Source organism: Centruroides vittatus, unplaced genomic scaffold (genome assembly GCF_030686945.1).
Source record: "Centruroides vittatus isolate TY-2023 unplaced genomic scaffold, ASM3068694v2 contig_596, whole genome shotgun sequence".
NCBI lineage: Eukaryota > Metazoa > Arthropoda > Arachnida > Scorpiones > Buthidae > Centruroides > Centruroides vittatus.
The window spans coordinates 697,165-715,767 of NW_027122360.1; the positions used below are offsets into that span (position 1 = coordinate 697,165).

The 18,603-nt window shown below is 32.9% G+C and overlaps 1 protein-coding gene and 1 long non-coding RNA gene across 2 annotated transcripts in view; one reads left to right on the top strand and one right to left on the bottom strand.

Moving 5' to 3' along the window:
• Positions 1-13,102: 13,102 nt before the first annotated feature.
• Positions 13,103-13,810, top strand: LOC136979201 (uncharacterized). Its single transcript, XR_010881355.1, has 2 exons — positions 13,103-13,560; positions 13,627-13,810. It is a non-coding gene; the product is annotated as an uncharacterized lncRNA (long non-coding RNA).
• Positions 13,811-15,551: 1,741 nt separating this feature from the next.
• The window catches only part of LOC136979217 (putative leucine-rich repeat-containing protein DDB_G0290503), a 90,973-nt gene continuing 87,921 nt past the window's right edge, over positions 15,552-18,603 (bottom strand). Inside the window, exon 12 of the mRNA XM_067275158.1 lies at positions 15,552-18,000. Within this exon, the coding sequence (XP_067131259.1) occupies positions 17,773-18,000 (228 nt within the window). The 3' untranslated portion in view covers positions 15,552-17,772. The remainder of the gene's footprint in view (positions 18,001-18,603) is intronic.

Consider the following 18,603-nt stretch of genomic DNA (forward strand, 5'->3'; position numbering starts at 1 on the left):
TTTCATTGGCCGCCGCTATCTTGAAATTACAAGTTCGCTAGAAATTAAAAGTTATTTTTTCGCTATTTTCATAATTCTTGTAGAAATTTCTGTAGCGTAACGTGAAAAATGAAACATTTATTATCGTAAAGTTCGAGAGATTAGAATTTGTTATATTTCCAAATGGCCGCCGCCATCTTGAAATAGAAAGTCTGCTAGAAATAAAAAATTTCTTTTACGCTATTTCGATGTTTGTTGAATTAAAAATAATCAGGTATTTTTACTAAATCGGCTTTATCGTCACGCGAAACGCAACAATATCGGCAACAATACATTTTTCTCTTGTTTCATTTTCTTCGTTGTAAGTAAGCAATTTTCGAATTAGAAAGCAAGTTTCGCGATTTTTTCTCTATGTCTTGAAAATAATTGCTTCGGATATAAATGTGAGTAATATTCTTGCTAATTACACCATATGCTGTACAGATATTTTAATGTTTACGGTGGCAGCCTACCGCTCTGGGGGACTCGGGATCGAATCCGAACGGGTCGAATAATCCCCAGGAATTTTTCGGGGGGTGGTTCGTTCGGATATGTCGGGCCCCGTCCCTCACCACCCGGTCGCCCCATTGTGGGCCTGGCCGAACCCATAATGGCCTACTAAAAGAAGCCCTCTTAGTGCCCACAGGGCGAAAAGAGCTAAAAATAAAATATATATATTTTAATATAAATAGAGCTACAGGTTTAGAAATTTATCATCGAGTAATCATAAGGTTTTTCAAGTTAAGTAAGAGCACAGAACTAAGCGGCCGGATGGCCGAGCGGTAAAGGTGGCAGACTACCGCTCTTGGGGACCCGGGATCGAATCCGAACGGGTCGAGAAATCCCCAGGAATTTTTCGGGGGGTGGTCCGTTCAGATATGTCGGGCCCCGTCCCTCACCACCTGGTCGCCCCATTGTGGGCCTGGCCGAACCTATAATGGGCCTACTAAAAGAGGCCCTCTTAGTGCCCACAGGGCGGAAAGAGTTAAAAAAAAAAAAGAGCACAGAACTAAATTAAAAATATTTATTTAGAGATAAATTTCAATATTTTAAACTGATTTAGAATATTCCACAACCGTTTAATATATGCGTAACGTAACGTAACGTAACATTGCGTAACGTAAGTAAGGAAATATTTTTAATCGTAACGTACGACAGATTGAAATTTGTTCTATTTCCACTGGTCGTCGCCATCTTGAATTTAAAAGTTCGCTAGCAATTAAAAGTTATTTTTCTCGTTATTTTCATATAACTCTTGAAAATTTAAATAGCAAAACACTGAGTAACGTAAGAAACGAAATTCTGGTCCAATAGCGGACATTGCACAAACCCTTGAGTTTAAACGACAACTAAACCTACCAAAAAACATTTATTATTTAACGGCCATAAAAATTATAATTTTATTAGTAATGTTTCCAAAGTTAAGTTATTTTTCTGCGAAAAATTCGCTCTTCAGGAAACACGCGCTTTTTGTTCGATGAGCCGCTCCGCGACGAAAATAAACTTAAGCAATGGCGTCGACGAACGGTGCACATACGGTAAGTAATCCCACAATTTTTTGTTTACTGCATAGTTTATATGGATTATTTTTTAAAAAAAACTATACGTGAATTGGAAATGTTGAGTCAAATTAGTCTAGAATCGATTAATTTTGTGCAAGAAAATCATCACACAGCCGTTACTTCTAAACTGCACACGTGCCAGGCTTCGATTGGCTCATGTATCTAAGTGACACGTACAACACGAATTTATATAACACGGAACGTATCTACCGAATTATAGAAGAGTCTACTGTAATTTTAATGGCCACCGTTATCTTAGAATAGAAAGTTTGCAACAAATCAAGTACAGTCAAACCTGTTTTTATGCGGGGGATAGGGACCGAATTAAAAAAAACGCATTAAAAAAAATCTCACGAAACTTCACGAATGGCTGTAAATAATAGTTTTCGCAACACAATTAAAAAAATAATTTTTTTATGCGGTCAACAGGGACCGCATAAAAAAAGTCTCACATAGAAAATAACTCAAAACCGTACGAAATAGAATTTATTGACAACAGATGTCAGCACTTGACTGCATCGTCTGGTCTATCGTCTGTTTTACATATTTTTGTCCAGGTGGTGTTTTGTTGACTTAAAAAGTAAATTATTTCATTTTTCGCATATTCATGCAATAATATTACTATAATAAGTGCATTTATGCTATAATAAGTTTATTTAGCTATAATAAGTCAACGTAAGACATGACGAATCGCACGAGACTAGTCGCCAACTATACCGCACATATTAAAAATTCGCATTAAAAAAATCGCACAAATAAAAATCGCACATAAAAAGAGCGCATAAAAACAGGTTTGACTGTATATTTTATTTTTATATCGATGTTTCTTGTAATAATTTAATTAGCAAAACATTGCGTAACGTATAAAACAAAATATTTTCAATCGTAACGTTCGACAAATTATAATTTTTTATATTTTTAATTGCCGCTGCCATGTTGAAATTGAAAGTTCTCTAACAAATAAAAGTTATTTTTTTCTTTATTTCGTTATTTTCTGAATAAATATACATAGCGTAACATTACGTAACGTAACATACGAAACGTTTTTACCGTAACGTTCAACAGATTAAAATTCGTGATATTTTCAATGGCCGCCGCAATCTTGAAATATAATGTTCTCTAGAAATAAAAACTTATTTTTTATTTTATATCGATTATTTTTAAAAAAATTTAATTAGCGAAACATTGCGTAACGTAAGAAAAGAAATAATTTCAATCGTAACGTTCGACATATTAAAATTTATATTTCTAATAATTGCCGCCATCTTGAAATAGTAAGTTTTCTCGAATTTTTTTATTATAAAATAAAAGTATAAATAAAGTTGAAATAGATATAACTATTGTTTGCCTAATGTTTAATATATTTTTATAAATTTATTTAATAATTGGGGATACTATAGATTACTATCTATGGAATTTCGGGACTTTGAGTATATATCTGAACTGAGGGGACCGAGACGAGTTCAACGATACTCTACTTTTGGACCGGAGACGAAAAATAAAAAAGTTATCATACTTTTTTCGGCGATCGCGCGATGATAGGGAGTCGCGTCGCTCTCCGCTAAGTCGGCCTCGCTATCGCGATCGGAAGTCCCGTCGCTTGCCGTTAAAATTGCCTTTAGTAGACGTTTCCCCCTTTTTTTTACTTTGTTCAAGAACTACCGTGAATTGATCACTAGTTTAGCACATGGCGGCGTGTGGTGGCTCCCATACGAGAAATCAGTCGGGTCGCCATGTTCGCTGCCATAAGTAACATTAACCGAAATGGCGATCGCGCGATGATCGGAAGTCGCGTCGCTCTCTCTGCTCTCGTATCGCGTGTTTAACCCTCCGGGAGATGACCGTAGTCCGACGTCATGGTTTGCAGACTTTACCGCAAGATGGCAGTAATAGCAACTATGGTGCCGTATTCATGAGAGCATTAAAAAAGTATGGTAAGTGAAAAAGTATGATAACTTTTTTTATTTTTCGTCTCCGGTCCAAAAATAGGGTACCGTTGAACTCGTCTCGGTCCCCTGAGTTCCAATATATAATCAAAGTCCTGAAATTCCATAGATAGTAATCTATAGTACACCCTAATAATTTTCATATAATAATAAATAAAATTGTTACATGGGCAAGAGAAAATTTTTAAATAGAGTAAGATATTAGCTACTGCAAGTACTTTAAAGAGTTTAAATTATATAGCATGTAAAAAGCCCTCTTTCGGTTGTTCCGACATGGAAAAATAAGTTTTAAAAAATAAAAATCATTAAAACGAAAATAAATTAATAAATATGCATTGAATAAAAATAATCAAGTATTTTTACTAAATCGGCTTGATCGTCCGCGATACGCAACAATATCGTCAACAATAGATTTTTCCATTGTTTTACTTTTTTTGTTGTAAGTGGGCGATTTTTTGCTTCATTTCTTGAGAATAATTGCTTCGGATATAAACGTGAGTAATATTTTGGCAAATTACACAATATACTGTACAAATATTTTGATAAAAATAGAATTACCGATCTAGAAATTTATCATTGAGTAATCGTAAGGTTTTTCAAGTTGAGTAAGAGCACAGAACTAGAATAAGAATATCCATTTAAAGATAAATTTCAATATTTTAAACTGATTTGTAATATTCCAAAACCGTTTAAAATATAAACTTTTATTTTGCATTATAATTTTTTTATTTCTTATTAAGGCGATTGGCTTTATTGAAAATTTCCTGCAGTTGTCTGTGTATATTCTCATGTTGAGTCTTACTGTCAAATCTGCATTAACTATTCTTATGGATCAACTTTCAATAGTTTCCTTTATTTGAATGTTATTTTTGGGCGTTTATTAATGAAACCAAGTTTAAAAAGTAATGTGTTTGGTAACGATCCACCGTGTAACAGAGCTTTAGTTACACTGCTGCCACTCGAACGCCATCTGGCGGCGTCCCAAACTAATAGTATTTTTTATGTTTCGTTGTGTTTTACGGCATGTAGGAATTATGCACGAACCTCACATGTACATAAATATTTGAAAATAATTTTTAAATAAAATCAATATAAACATAATAGTATAATAGAAACGAGAAAAAAATTAAATAAAAAAGAGATTCCACACACGAAAGCGAACCCACAACGTCAGGCCTGAAACCTGAAGTTGGACGACCCCGCTCCTACGAGCCACTGGCCAGTCGAAAAAAAAGCGACAGTTTGAGCTATTTAAGTGATTGTCCGATTTTCAAGTTTTAGTTTTCGGCGTCGCATTTTATACGTGGCACCTGTCAGTCATCAAGGATGCAAAATAACCTAATCGAGTTTGATCCAAATAAATGACCTCGACGTCAAACCTTTTTACATATCATTTATAAAAAAATTTTTTTAAATATTACTTCTGTTTTTTAAATTTTAAAGTGTGTTTCGATCCACAAACAACATACTATAACATTTATTGTTTAATAAGTTACATAATCTTGTTATACAACCTGTCAGCAAACTAAAACTTTACCACAAACAGTCTACAGACTAGTACTGATCTGAGATCCATGTGTTAATGTAATTCAAACGGAGTTAATTAAAACTACTTTAATGATGCATACTGAAAACATTTTATAATAAGTATTTAATATTAAAGTAGTTTATATACTAGATTTTTGATTTCATCTAACAATATAAAATATTTAAAAGAAATCTCTATTACTATATCTCTAACTGCACTACTATAATACATCAAAATTCAAAAACCTTTAAAATGCAGTCTATTTTGTTTACGTACCAAACGTTTTCGGTCAAATTAACTGACCTTCAGGATCGAACAAAAAATTTAATTTGCCAAACGGGAAGTCTACAACGTTTTTTAAAAACCTAAAATCTTCGCCTATTCGATTGCGCAAGTCCATTTGTTCTTTTATACTTGCAAGGCCGCCGCCCTCCGTGCCGAAGCGATTTTATACGATTCTCGAAAATTTATAGTTTATCCTTTTTCACTGTACTTATAAATGTGCCAGGCCTCTGCATATTTTAGATGCCGTCTATTTGCAATCTTTTGTATAACTTCAGCATTGCCCCATTTGATTGAAACCTCCGTTGGATCTGCAATCGCGTAGTTTGCCAAAGCCGTGACTGGCTGTTTATATCTTATATTTTTTTCGTGCTCTTTCAATCCTTCAGTTAACGATCGTTTTGTGGCTCCTATATAATGTAATTCCTTTTGCAGTCTCTTATCATGCAACGGTATTCTGTATACCTCTGGAACCAGGCTCCTGTCTAAGGGTGTTTTGTCATTTTTTTTAACATCTGAAATATTGTTGGGTTCCTCTTATAAGCTATTTTCTTATTGTTCGCTATTCCTATTTTGTCGTAGATGCTACTTAACTGTGCCATGTACTGTACTCCATTATGGTGAATTCCTCTTCTTTTCTCTTATCATTAATCTTTAATAAATTGGATCCAATTTATTAGAGATATAAACAGCAATAGTTATGGTCTGGAACCAGCGTCGTAACTAGTCTTTTATGCGCCCGGTGCGAGCTTCTGTAACTACACCCCAAAACTACGATATAAAACTTGGTCCAGGTCATTTCTACGCCCCCCCAGGGTCTGCTCCCTGTGCCTGGGCACCGCTGGCACTGCCCTAGTTACGGCACTGATTGGAACTAGAACTAGAACAGCAAAACCATAAAAGGGTACATTTCTTAGATATACTGTAGAAGTAGAAATAGAAGAAGGGCAAATCGCTATCAAGGTATTTAGAAAGCCGACGTACAGTACGTTCCGGAGTTGATACCACGGGCCTCCCATGACCCACTAAGCTACAAACTAGCAGCATTTAGAGCACTGATTAAAAGAGCATATACGCATTGTAGCCAGGTTCATGACACACGAAAAGAAGTTGAATACATAGCGAAGCTAGCAAGGGAGGTAGGACTAAGTAAAGTAAAATAAAAGCCTTAATACAGGAAGCAGAAAAAGGAGACAAGGAGATTAATGATAAGAGAAAAGAAGAGGAATTCACCATAATGGAGTACAGTACATGGCACAGTTAAGTAGCATCTACAACAAAATAGGAATAGCGAACAATAAGAAAATAGCTTATAAGAGGAACCCAACAATATTTCAGATGTTAAAAAAAATGACAAAACACCCTTAGACAGGAGCCTGGTTCCAGAGGTATACAGAATACCGTTGCATGATAAGAGGCTGCAAAAGGAATTACATTATATAGGAGCCACAAAACGATCGTTAACTGAAGGATTGAAAGAGCACGAAAGAAATATAAGATATAAACAGCCAGTCACGGCTTTGGCAAACTACGCGATTGCAGATCCAACGGAGGTTTCAATCAAATGGGGCAATGCTGAAGTTATACAAAAGATTGCAAATAGACGGCATCTAAAATATGCAGAGGCCTGGCACATTTATAAGTACAGTGAAAAAGGATAAACTATAAATTTTCGAGAATCGTATAAAATCGCTTCGGCACGGAGGGCGGCGGCCTTGCAAGTATAAAAGAACAAATGGACTTGCGCAATCGAATAGGCGAAGATTTTAGGTTTTTAAAAAACGTTGTAGACTTCCCGTTTGGCAAATTAAATTTTTTGTTCGATCCTGAAGGTCAGTTAATTTGACCGAAAACGTTTGGTACGTAAACAAAATAGACTGCATTTTAAAGGTTTTTGAGTTTTTTGAAATCTCTATTAGTAACCCGATACTGTAGTTTCCAATTTCATTAAAACTGTTACCTCAGAAAATGCAACACGTTCACACTGAATGACAGTATGTGCAAAAATAATATTATTTGTATCAAAATATAAATTTATAAAATCAATAACAATTATAAAATAAGCACTAAATTTCAGTCGAAGTTTTCTTATTGAATATATTCAAGCAATATTGTTCCTGATAAAAGAAAACATCAACTAGAAGAGGAACATAATTTTCTGTCGGTTTTAAGCATGTAATCATTTATTATATGTAATATCATAAACTTCACACAGCAGGAATCTTTACAATAATTAACATTATAATAATTTAATTAATATAAATAAGTTGTTTTTGAAAAATAAATGATTAGTGAATATTTATTATGATATCATGTGGATTTTTTGATAAATATATATTTTTTAATTCTGAAAAAGCCATGTTTAATGTCCTAAAAACATTTGCTAAACAAAAGCTGCACTTAATGTTATTGGAGGCCGGATGGCCGAGCGGTCAAGGTGGCAGCCTACCGCTCTGGGGGACCCGGGATCGAATCCAAACGGGTCGAATAATCCCCAGGAATTTTTCGGGGGTGGTCCGTTCGGATATGTCGGGCCCCGTCCCTCACCACCCGGTCGCCCCATTGTGGGCCTGGCCGAACCCATAATGGGCCTACTAAAAGAGGCCCTCTTAGTGCCCATAGGGCGAAAAGAGTTTTAAAAAAGAGGTAATTCTCTTTCTCTCGGTGTTTTTCTTTTTAATTGCAGATGGGGAGGATTTGGAACATCAAAAAGGCTGAGAATGCATTCCATTTCAATAATTTTCTTCAACCCGCTCTTTTAAGTTCAAATTGTGACTTCTCAAAATGTATCTAAAAGATTTAGTTACGTTACATTACAAAAGTTATTTAAACACTTTGTAAATTTATATTTTCGACATTATTTTATCCACTAACCTCAATCAACCTCGAATTCTCAAAAAATTGGTTTCCATTATCTCTTCTGCAATATTGACGCCATTAACCTCTCCTGGCTTTGTCAGCGGAAAAACGAAACAATCTTAGGCCAGGAACACACATGCGTAAAATCTAGTATAAAACAGAAAGCGTAAAAATTTTTTTGAAATTTTGGCTGAAACAGAACTGAAAAAAGAGTAGAGCATGTCTCTGCTTTTTACGCTGTAGAATTTTTACGCCAAAATTCTTCCAATAAAGAGAAGTATTTTCTGCGACGTCAAAGTAGACACGTGGTTTTTATTCTAATAATGGCAGCAATGAGAGTTAACCCTGTAATTGTTAAGGCCGGATGGCCGAGCGGTCAAGGTGGCAGCCTACCGCTCTGGGGGACCCGGGATCGAATCCGAACGGGTCGAATAATCCCCAGGAATTTTTCGGGGGGTGGTCCGTTCGGATATGTCGGGCCCCGTCCCTCACCACTCGGTTGCCCCATTGTGGGCCTGGCCGAACCCATAATGGGCCTACTAAAAGAGGCCCTCTTAGTGCCCACAGGGCGGAAAGAGTTAAAAAAACCCTGTAATTGTGACGGTGTCGAAAAAACGAAAAATAAATTAAATAGAGGGGTTTATTGAATTCGTTCGACCACATCAGTGTCATGTATAAAGACACTGTATTTAAACAATGTTTATGGATGGCTGTAGGTGCAAAATTTCAAATAACAGGTAGGTCTAATAGATCGATATATAGGCCGAGTATTTAGATCACACGTTCTTTATTTAAATTCGGAATACAAGTGCATTAACTTAAATTTTCTATGTTATAGCAGAGGAAGCGGAGAAAAAATGGAAGGTAGAAAGGGATAGTTTATATGAGGGGGGTGGTCCGTTCGGATATCTCGGGCCCCGTCCCTCACCACCCGGTCGCCCCATTGTGGGCCTGGCCGAACCCATAATGGGCCTACTAAAAGAGGCCCTCTTAGTGCCCACAGGGCGGAAAGAGTTAAAAAAAAAAAAAATGAGGGGAAAAAATTAATAAAATTAGCACTGTTAGTGGCGGTGGTGTTTTCTATTCGGCCAGAATTTTTACTTATGTGTGTTCTGGCATAAAAGCGTAAAACAGAAACTGAAAGCTGATTTTTGATTCAGTTTTCTGCCAAACAATTTTACGCATGTGTGTTTTTGGCCTTACACCCTTTTCTGTCGAATTTTTACAGTTCGATGCTGAACGCCAAACCATTTAAATATATATATACATACATATACATATATATAACAAGAAATCCAACTAATTGAGAACGAAATAAACAATCAGCTTCGCTCTAGAAACAGCGTACACACAATCTGAAAAGAACTCAAAATGGCGACTGCCACGATGCATCACGATATCCTGTCTTGATCTTGTGTTTATAGACCTTATATATATACAGTATTTTAAAAAAGTATACAAGAAAGGATGTGACCAACATAGCAACACATCCCCAATATGTGATTGGAGACAAAATGTAAACAAATATAAAATCACTTAAGCTCTGATTAGAAATTACGTAATAAAAGAAACTATGTAAATAATCGCTTATAAAATTGATTTTATATATTTCGTTTTTCGTTATTGCCATTCTTAGAATCCTCTAAGAACGAAGTTCCGTCTTAAATTAAAGAACAAATTTAAATTCAGACTATAATTACAGTAGACCCCTATAACACGGATTCGTATAACACGGCGAAAAAATTGCAATCGTATAACACGCTAAAAGAGACTCGGTAAAACGTCATCGCCGACTCGTGTCGCGACAGGATTGGTCGAATCTGGACCAATAGCGGATATTGTACAAACCGTTGGGTTTAAACGAGCACCGGACCTACTAAAAAACAATTATTATTCAACGGCCATAAAAATTATATTTTTATTAATAATGTCGTCAAAGTTAAGTTATTTTTCTGCGAAAAATTCGCTGATCAGGAAACACGCGTTCACCGTTCGATGAGCCGCTCCGCGACGAAAACAAGCTTAAGCAATGGCATCTTCGAACGGTGCGCACTCGGTAAGTAATCCTACAATTTTTTGTTTATAGCATAGTTTATATGGATTATTCCCAAAAATTATACGTGATTTGAAAATGTTGAGTAAAATTAGTCTAGAATCGATTAATTTTATGGAAGAAAACCTTTCAAACAGCCGTAGCACCTAAACTGCACACGTACCCGGCTGTGATTGGTTCATGTATTTAGGTGACTCATACAACACGGAACGTATCTACCGTGTTATAGGGGGGTCTACTGTATAGACTATAATGCAAATTCTTACGAAATTGCAGAACATCTTTTCTGGAACGTTTTAATAAATTAAAACAATTTTAAATCACAATACGAAATCAGATAAATCTATTATATTTCAGAATTATTAACAATAATTTTTTATTTATTAGCTATAGTCATCAACAGATGGCGATACATTCTATTTAGTACCCAATTCAGATATTCGGCAATTATTCAGATTTAACTGTAACAATTGTGGATTGGTTAATTAGATAATTCGCGGTTATTAAAGGAAATACGAAATCGATTATCCCGTTAATTATATAAGAGCCAGATTTTCTTAAATTCTTTTTTAATTTCATAAAATTAAACGGTTTATTTTGCACCATCTTGAACCGTTTACCTACAATTTACGATTGTGCAGTGTACGAAATACTTTCTATATTGTTAATTAACACAAAATAACCAAAGCTACAGCTTAGGACCTATTGCTGGAAAGCTGAAGTTCGAGGCCCCGTGCTTTGAAATTTATTATCGTTTGATGGGGATCTGCTTATATATTGTAGATTAGGACAACGATTTTAATTCCGAAACAGAGTAGGCTATTACGTTAATAGTTTAAGGGGGAAGGGGAAATTCGTTTGTATCTGACAATTGCTAACGATAAGAAGGGAGGATGAGTCTTTGATGATGTAAAATCATGCTCGACCATCACAAAATTACCTGAAACAATTCGTAAACACCTGTGTATTTACGAATTGTTTTAACTTCTGACGACATAAGCTAACTCGAGAGAGGGGTACTTTGATTCTCGGTGATCAAAAAAGGCCAAAATTTTGTTAATACAATATTGAATATTTGAATGGTTCCTAGAGGCCATCCAAATATTACATTAATCATACTGTCTTCATAAATGATTAGTAACATTTTCGATTTGTTACACTTATTCTTACGTAAAACACAGGAATTAACTGAAAACTTATGCCTCTAAACATGGCAGCGAGTGCGAATGTTTCGAAAATTATGGGGTTTTTTTTCCCACCACAAAATAGATTTTTCCAGTATTTTACCAATTTGAAAAGCCCACTTTACATCTTAAAATAGTTGCTATTTTCTTTATACGTAAAACAAATGATACGTTGGTATAGTTGCCCTTGTACCTTAATTACGCACAAACAATGCTTTCAAAATTAAAAACGGCAACGAGCAATTCCCGTTTAAAATTATTGAGAAATTAATCCGTAACAATTCGAGCGTAAAATAAATGGGATCGAACTACATTAAGCTCTCTAATTAAGTTTTCTTTTTCATTAGAAAGTTAATCATTTCGTTTTCTTTAATTAATCATCTAAAAGGACTTTTAAAAAGTCGATTTATGAAAATTAAATTAATCCAGCTATAAACATTTTTATTGGTTGGAGCAGCTGAAAAACTGGAATTGAACATATTTAAATAATAAAATTTTGATTGAAGTGGGTATAAAATTTTATTACTTTTAATATTTAAAAGTAAAACTCGATTAAATTAATAAATTTTAATTAAATTTAAGCAGGTAAGTTGATACTTAATACATGATTCTGGCATCATTTTCCTGTATTTTGCTGATTTTAAAACTCATTTTAAATTCTTGTTAGTTAATTGCAAAAATGTAATTACTTTTTACCTTCTATTCTTCATAATTCTATTCTTTAAACAGATTTTGTCGTAAATTATCACAAAAACTGATAAAATTAAACCTGGATACAAAGAAATATAAAAGAATTTTTTACTTTGTTACAAAGTCTAAAATTTGAATGAATTTTCTCATCAAATTTGTGCATAAATTAAGCAAAATTCTGCACTTTAACTGAAATTTAAATAAAGTGTGGAATGATTTGATTTTGTTCACATTAATTGCAGTTAAAATAACATTGTGAACTATTTTAAATTTACTTAATTTAAAAAAGTAATTATTATTTATAGCAGCAATTCTGTAGTTGATTAATTTTACTATTCTAAAACAATTTTTTTAATTACTTTTTCTTGCAAACTTTTGTTTATTAATGTTTTTTCATAAATTAATGCAAAATTATAATCTATCATCAAATTAAGACATGAAAATGGGTGCCATTTTAGAAATATAACACTGAATCCTTTATGTGAATCAATAACCATATCTGGATTTTTTTACATATTATCTCTAATGATTTAAGCACAAAAATAATTGAGTTAATTGAATTTTTAGTATAATTAATAATTTAATTTCTGTTTTTTTCCCTAGCTAGATGGCTCTGTTTTCTTCTTTGATGCTTTTACTTTCCATCTTTGTAATTGTATATCCAGAAGATCCAAACTATCCAAAATGTAAGTAACCTTTATTAATTGCATACAAATTCATGAATTTAGAATTATCATAATTAAACTGTTCAAGGTAACATGGCTGGTCTAGAAGGAGAATTTCCAAGAGATCCAAATGGACTTTTATATACCTGTAAAAAGGATGATAATAAATGTGGTGGAATTTGCATGAACCACAAAAGAAAGGAAACTGATGGTAAATGTTGCTATGGTAACTGTTTCTGCAACGGGTTGCGTGGAAAAAATATAAGAAAACTGTTCCGAGTACACGAAAAATCGCTCGGCTTGTATGGTGTTTAAGTTAATAAACTGATTTCTAAGTTGCTTCCGATTTGTTATTGATTGTAATAAATGTTTGTGCAATTTAATGGTCAGATATGTTCTAAATTTACATTTTTTAAACTAATAGTAATCGATATCCTGTTTGTTTTCTTTCTGTAAGTTAATTCTCGTTCTATAAATTCCCCTCCTATAAAGGAGAAATGCGATAGTCAGACTGAACTCTGGTACATTTTTCAAAACAATTAACGTGGTAGATTAGGTATATATACCGAATGTTATCCGGCTAAACCTTCTCTTATAAACAAGTGGGATCGCTCGTTCCAGTGTGATAACCTTTTCTGTAAGTTATTTTTATAAATTCTGTAAGTTTTTTGAAGTGGCATACAAGTTCTTAACTTTTGCTCGTCTATTTTTAGAATTTTATACGAAAATGGCCGTTTTCAAATGTTTCTGCTTTATGTTGTTATTTAGCTTAGGTGAGTTTTTCTTGCATTTTTAAATTATAGAGAAAATTTCCTTTCTTAAAATTTTAATTTTTATAGTTTGGGGCGGTTTCTATCCGAAAGCCGAGAGCGGAGAGTTTTACGTGTGCGGACAAGACGGTAATAAAGTGGACTGTCAAGAGATATGCAGTAGCCAGGGGACAATATTTGGTTATTGTCATTGGTTCAAGTGTTTCTGTGAATAATATTTTTGTTAGTTGAAAATAAAAAATATATAAAATTGTGTTCTTTGTAGTTCTTATGAACATTAATCAGTTACTTAAAAATATTCAAAGATTATTTTTAAATGGTGTCGTGTAGAATAATTTAATGCTCAATTAGTTTTCAGTCTAAATTAAATTTTAAAAAGTGAGGCATTGTTTTGTGCAGTTAATAATAATAAAGTGAATATTAAGAAACAATAAGAATTTAACAACATTTCACAGTAAATTATGGTAGCTCTTGGAAGTTTAAAAATGCTTATTTAAGCACAAATTTAACAATTATAATTGTTAAATTTGTGCTTAAATTATTAAATAAAATATTTTGATATTCAGTATCTAACTTGTAGTTAGTGAACCTAGACTTTTATTGTTTCTAGTGCAGCTGGATAAAATATAAATGGTACCAGATGTCTGAAAGTTACTGTGCAGTGAGAAATTTGTAATGACATTAAAGTTATACATACAGCATTAAATAAGAGATCTATAAGTTGTGGGGCCCATGTTTCCACTCTGGTGGATGATGTTACTGCTTGCTCGTGGATCTTCTAGTTTTTGGAAGACTTCTTTCTCAGTTGCATAATCTCCCAACCTTGCTCCCTCCCAAGGACATTTCCAGCATTTGCTGTAGGAGAACTGCAATATCATATGTAAAACTTTACATAAACTTTTTCCACTGTATAATACAGAAATAAATTTTTGAGGACCTATTTTTCTTCTTTTCATAAAATAAAAAGTAGCTTACAAAAATTAGTATGTTGGTAAGATATTTTTGATTGTATCCATTTATTATAAGGCACCTGTGAGATTATACATGAATGCTGAATATATATAGTTGTGGAACTTCCTATGTTAACATATGCATGGTCTTTCCAGATATTTCACATGAAGTGGCTTTCTGATTAAAAAAACATCCCTCACCTCCAGTCCAACACATTCTTATAAATCATTTTTCTTGTGGCAGTATGCCGTATTGTGTATATTTTAATTTTTAATATAGTATAGTTTCCTGTCTTCCTTCTTTGTTCCATTGCCTATCTTTTCTAGAATGTTCCTTCTTAACTTTTTCTCCTTGGGTGCTGATGCCTCATATATAGAAAAGAATCCCCGAGGGCTAAGCCGTCGGAACAACGGACACTTTTTGGCTTGGACGTCTGAGCAAGAGGACGTGAACGTGTCACTCTTTAGGCCATGTTTGGAGGCAAGACGAAGCTCTTATGATTCTGAGTTCAGGTCTGGCAGAGAGAGAAAATAGAGACTAACAGAGAATACCAAAGAGATTCTTGCAGAAAAGACAAGATAGAGATTTTTTTTTTTGGTGTAGAAACTGGGATCAAGAGTGTCACCACTCCTAAGACTACCCTCAACCTCGCTAATGAAATTTTGTAAGCGTTTTGAGATGGCACTGCAAGTGAGCTAAAATATGGAACGAGTTTTATCACTGCACTGACGTCTCACCGAATAATGGAAAACATGCATTCTTTAGTGAACTCCTATATTTGCCACGAGGGCAGCACGCGAGTAACTTACACTCGGGGTCTATACGTATCTTCGTGTGCTCCCTTTCGCAGTGAACATCACATTCTCTTTGGGTACAAGTTTTAGAAGTTATATAAATTTTAAGTTGTCATCTGAGAATGGATTAAAATTTGAAAATTTTAATAAACAAAATTTAAATGATTTCTAAAGCTTACATCTGAATAAGACAAATGTTATCTTGAGATGTAACACAACTAAAAGAAATGATTTAGCATAAACAACTTGAAAAACAATGACAAGCCTTTATTTTTCACAAGGATTCGACGAGCAACCCCGAACAAGACATCTTGTAGTTCTGGTGAAAATACACCGTGTACATTACAATAAGGAATGCAATAAATTTCACGTCACCAAACATTTATAACAAAATAATAATAGACACAAGAACCAGATTACAGGAGACAAATTCAAAAACTCTTTTTCAAGAATTATTTCTTGTAACAATGATGATATCAACTACATAAAATTACACAAAAAAATTTTTTTTATATATATATATATATTTATTTTTGTCGTCCGAACGTTGCCTTTTTCTCCACGGTTGAACATTTACGCACAAAAGCAAACATTCCGTAGATCTGGAGTGAAAATATGAGATTTTAAAGACTATGCAACATGTTACCGCACGACACGATGCAGCCATTACTACAATGTTCTTTTTTTATTTTTTAAAGTCATTTTTTCGAAAGCTACGGTTATTCTCCCATCAGTCGCAACGACGCTGCAGTTGCACGCAAAAAATTGATTTCTAAAATTTCGTATTTAAATAGGCAGTGTAATATCATGATTTACATAATGCTTCCAATGGACTATGACAAAAATAAACAAAAGCAATTCTAAAATTATCATCATCATCATCATCATCATTATTATTATTATTAAAATTCAACATTTAATAACAATGTGGAAAAATTTGATAAAACTAAGTCATTATAGATTATTTTTAATTGGATGAATTTTACAAAGCATCCTTGTAGTTTTTCTCTTCTAATAAGGCCTTTTTCCACCTTTCAAATTATACTATTACAAGAGAAACAAAATTGAATCAGGCTTCCTTAAACTGAGCTTATAAAGAATGTCATAATATAATTTTTTTTCATAATGTACATATTCAACATATATATATGCATACATGGGTGTTTTTTATGTGTAACATATATATGTAAAAAAACATAGAGCTTAGGCATCACCGATATACTTAAATATTTCTAAATATGGAAATTTCTATCTCAACAAATAAATCTATATAGAAACCTCACATAGGAATTATGGTTCTACAGACCATATGACAACAATTAAAAATGCGTATTTTAGAATTATAGAATTCGTACTTTTTTATGCACTCTATAAACTTGCAATGTTTTATATATGCAAAACATTTTTACAGTATATATATATATATATATGTTTGTGTTGTGTTTGTGTATGTCTATATATGTATATATAATTTGATGATGTTTAATGCAAAACCCCTTACCAATACAAATCTTAAAACTATTTCAAATATTTTTCCTTCTCGTATAAACGACAGGCATGATTGTTGAAACTGCTTATAATAGAATACAAATTAAAACAAGTGAGAATGACATTTTTGAATAATGGACAAAACATAATTCCTTTATGAGACCAAAAAGGTCTTAATTTTTTTCAAAATTTTAGACCCAAACTGCAGCGAGTATGCTTATGAGTTCTGATTCCATTCGAATTTCGACAAATTTAACCCTTTTGAAATCGATTGCATGAACAAAATAAGCAAATAATAGATACATTCTTTCTAGCCAACTAATTATAATACATAAAACTACAAACAAACTATATAATTCAAATTTAAAATATGCAAGGTGTATTAAGCTCAATGTAAAATGCTTGTGATTTCAAAAACAAGAAACAAACTGGACTTTATATAAATCTATTATTCAATTTGGCACAATCTTTGTTCTTACAACATGTAATTACTTCTTTATTAATTATTTAATAATTATCCTAATGACATATCATTAGGAAATTCAGAATGCAAAGCAACAAAGACAATTTAAACTTTTCCATATTGAAGAATTCCTGTACAAGTTTTAAGTACAACATATCATAGCACTACTAATTAAAAAAAAAAAAAAAACCATTGGATATATTTTAGTATCTCAATTACATGACCTATTTCATTTATAGATTTGTCTAACTGCCTTTTAACTGTCGATTAAAACAGATATTCTTCCAATATAGAACGTAATCAAGCACTAATAAATAGAAAAATTCTAGTTATATTTTGTAAGTAATTTACAGTCGTACAACTTTCAAATGTGTTCCTTCGCTATCTGTAGCAAGCAAATACGGGAAGATAACTTCACCCTTAACTGGAAAACTGAAATATTTGGAGTTGATTTTTTACGTTTATTTTTTTTATATTTGTTTATGGAAAAATTACATGTAGTTAAAATAGTGATTAAAATTACAAATTCAGTGACTGGATAATGTCTTCTTTTACGCCGGCGATTCTCAGACTGTCGGCCATATTTTCTCTGTGCTCCTGACGCTCTTCTTCCGTCAGCTGGAAGTTCTCGAATTCTCGTTTTGCCTCTTCCTTTTCGGCCTTGCTCCAATTCACTCCTCTCGAAAAAATATTCTCTGCCTGATTCATTTTTACTCTACGTACTCTTGCTATGGCTCTCACGATTGCCTGCCGACAAAAAAGTAAGTTATAAAATGAATATAAATTGCATAAAATTAATGTTCACCTTGAGGCAGTGGTGAAATTTACAAAAATTTATTGGTATTCCTCGAGAAGAGTCGGCACAAATATATAAATAATAAATTATCAAAATTTTATATAATTTGTGTGCTGGAATAAAATCACTGAATGTTCATTAATTCAAAACTTAAACCAACTTTTCAAAAAATTAGATATAAAAATCCTAATAGTTTAAATCTCAAAAAGACAGCCTGACAACAATTTGTTGATGCTGAGAAATCCAAATGTGAAAATAACAGTTTTCTGATACAAAAGTTTAATAAAATAATATCTATGAACTAAAAATATTGTTTCAACAAATGCTAAATTGATAATATAAAATCTTTCATAAGATTCAATTAACAGTCTAATTCATGTCTAGCAAACATACTTTCTGAACACATTAAAATAATTAGAATTTTTTATAAATATATCATTTGAAACATCACATGTTCTTATAAAGCAGTGCTGTAAATATAACAATGTACATTTACTAAAAAAAAGTGTTTTCTAATTTTGTCAATCTGACAACAATTATACTATTTCTTTTTC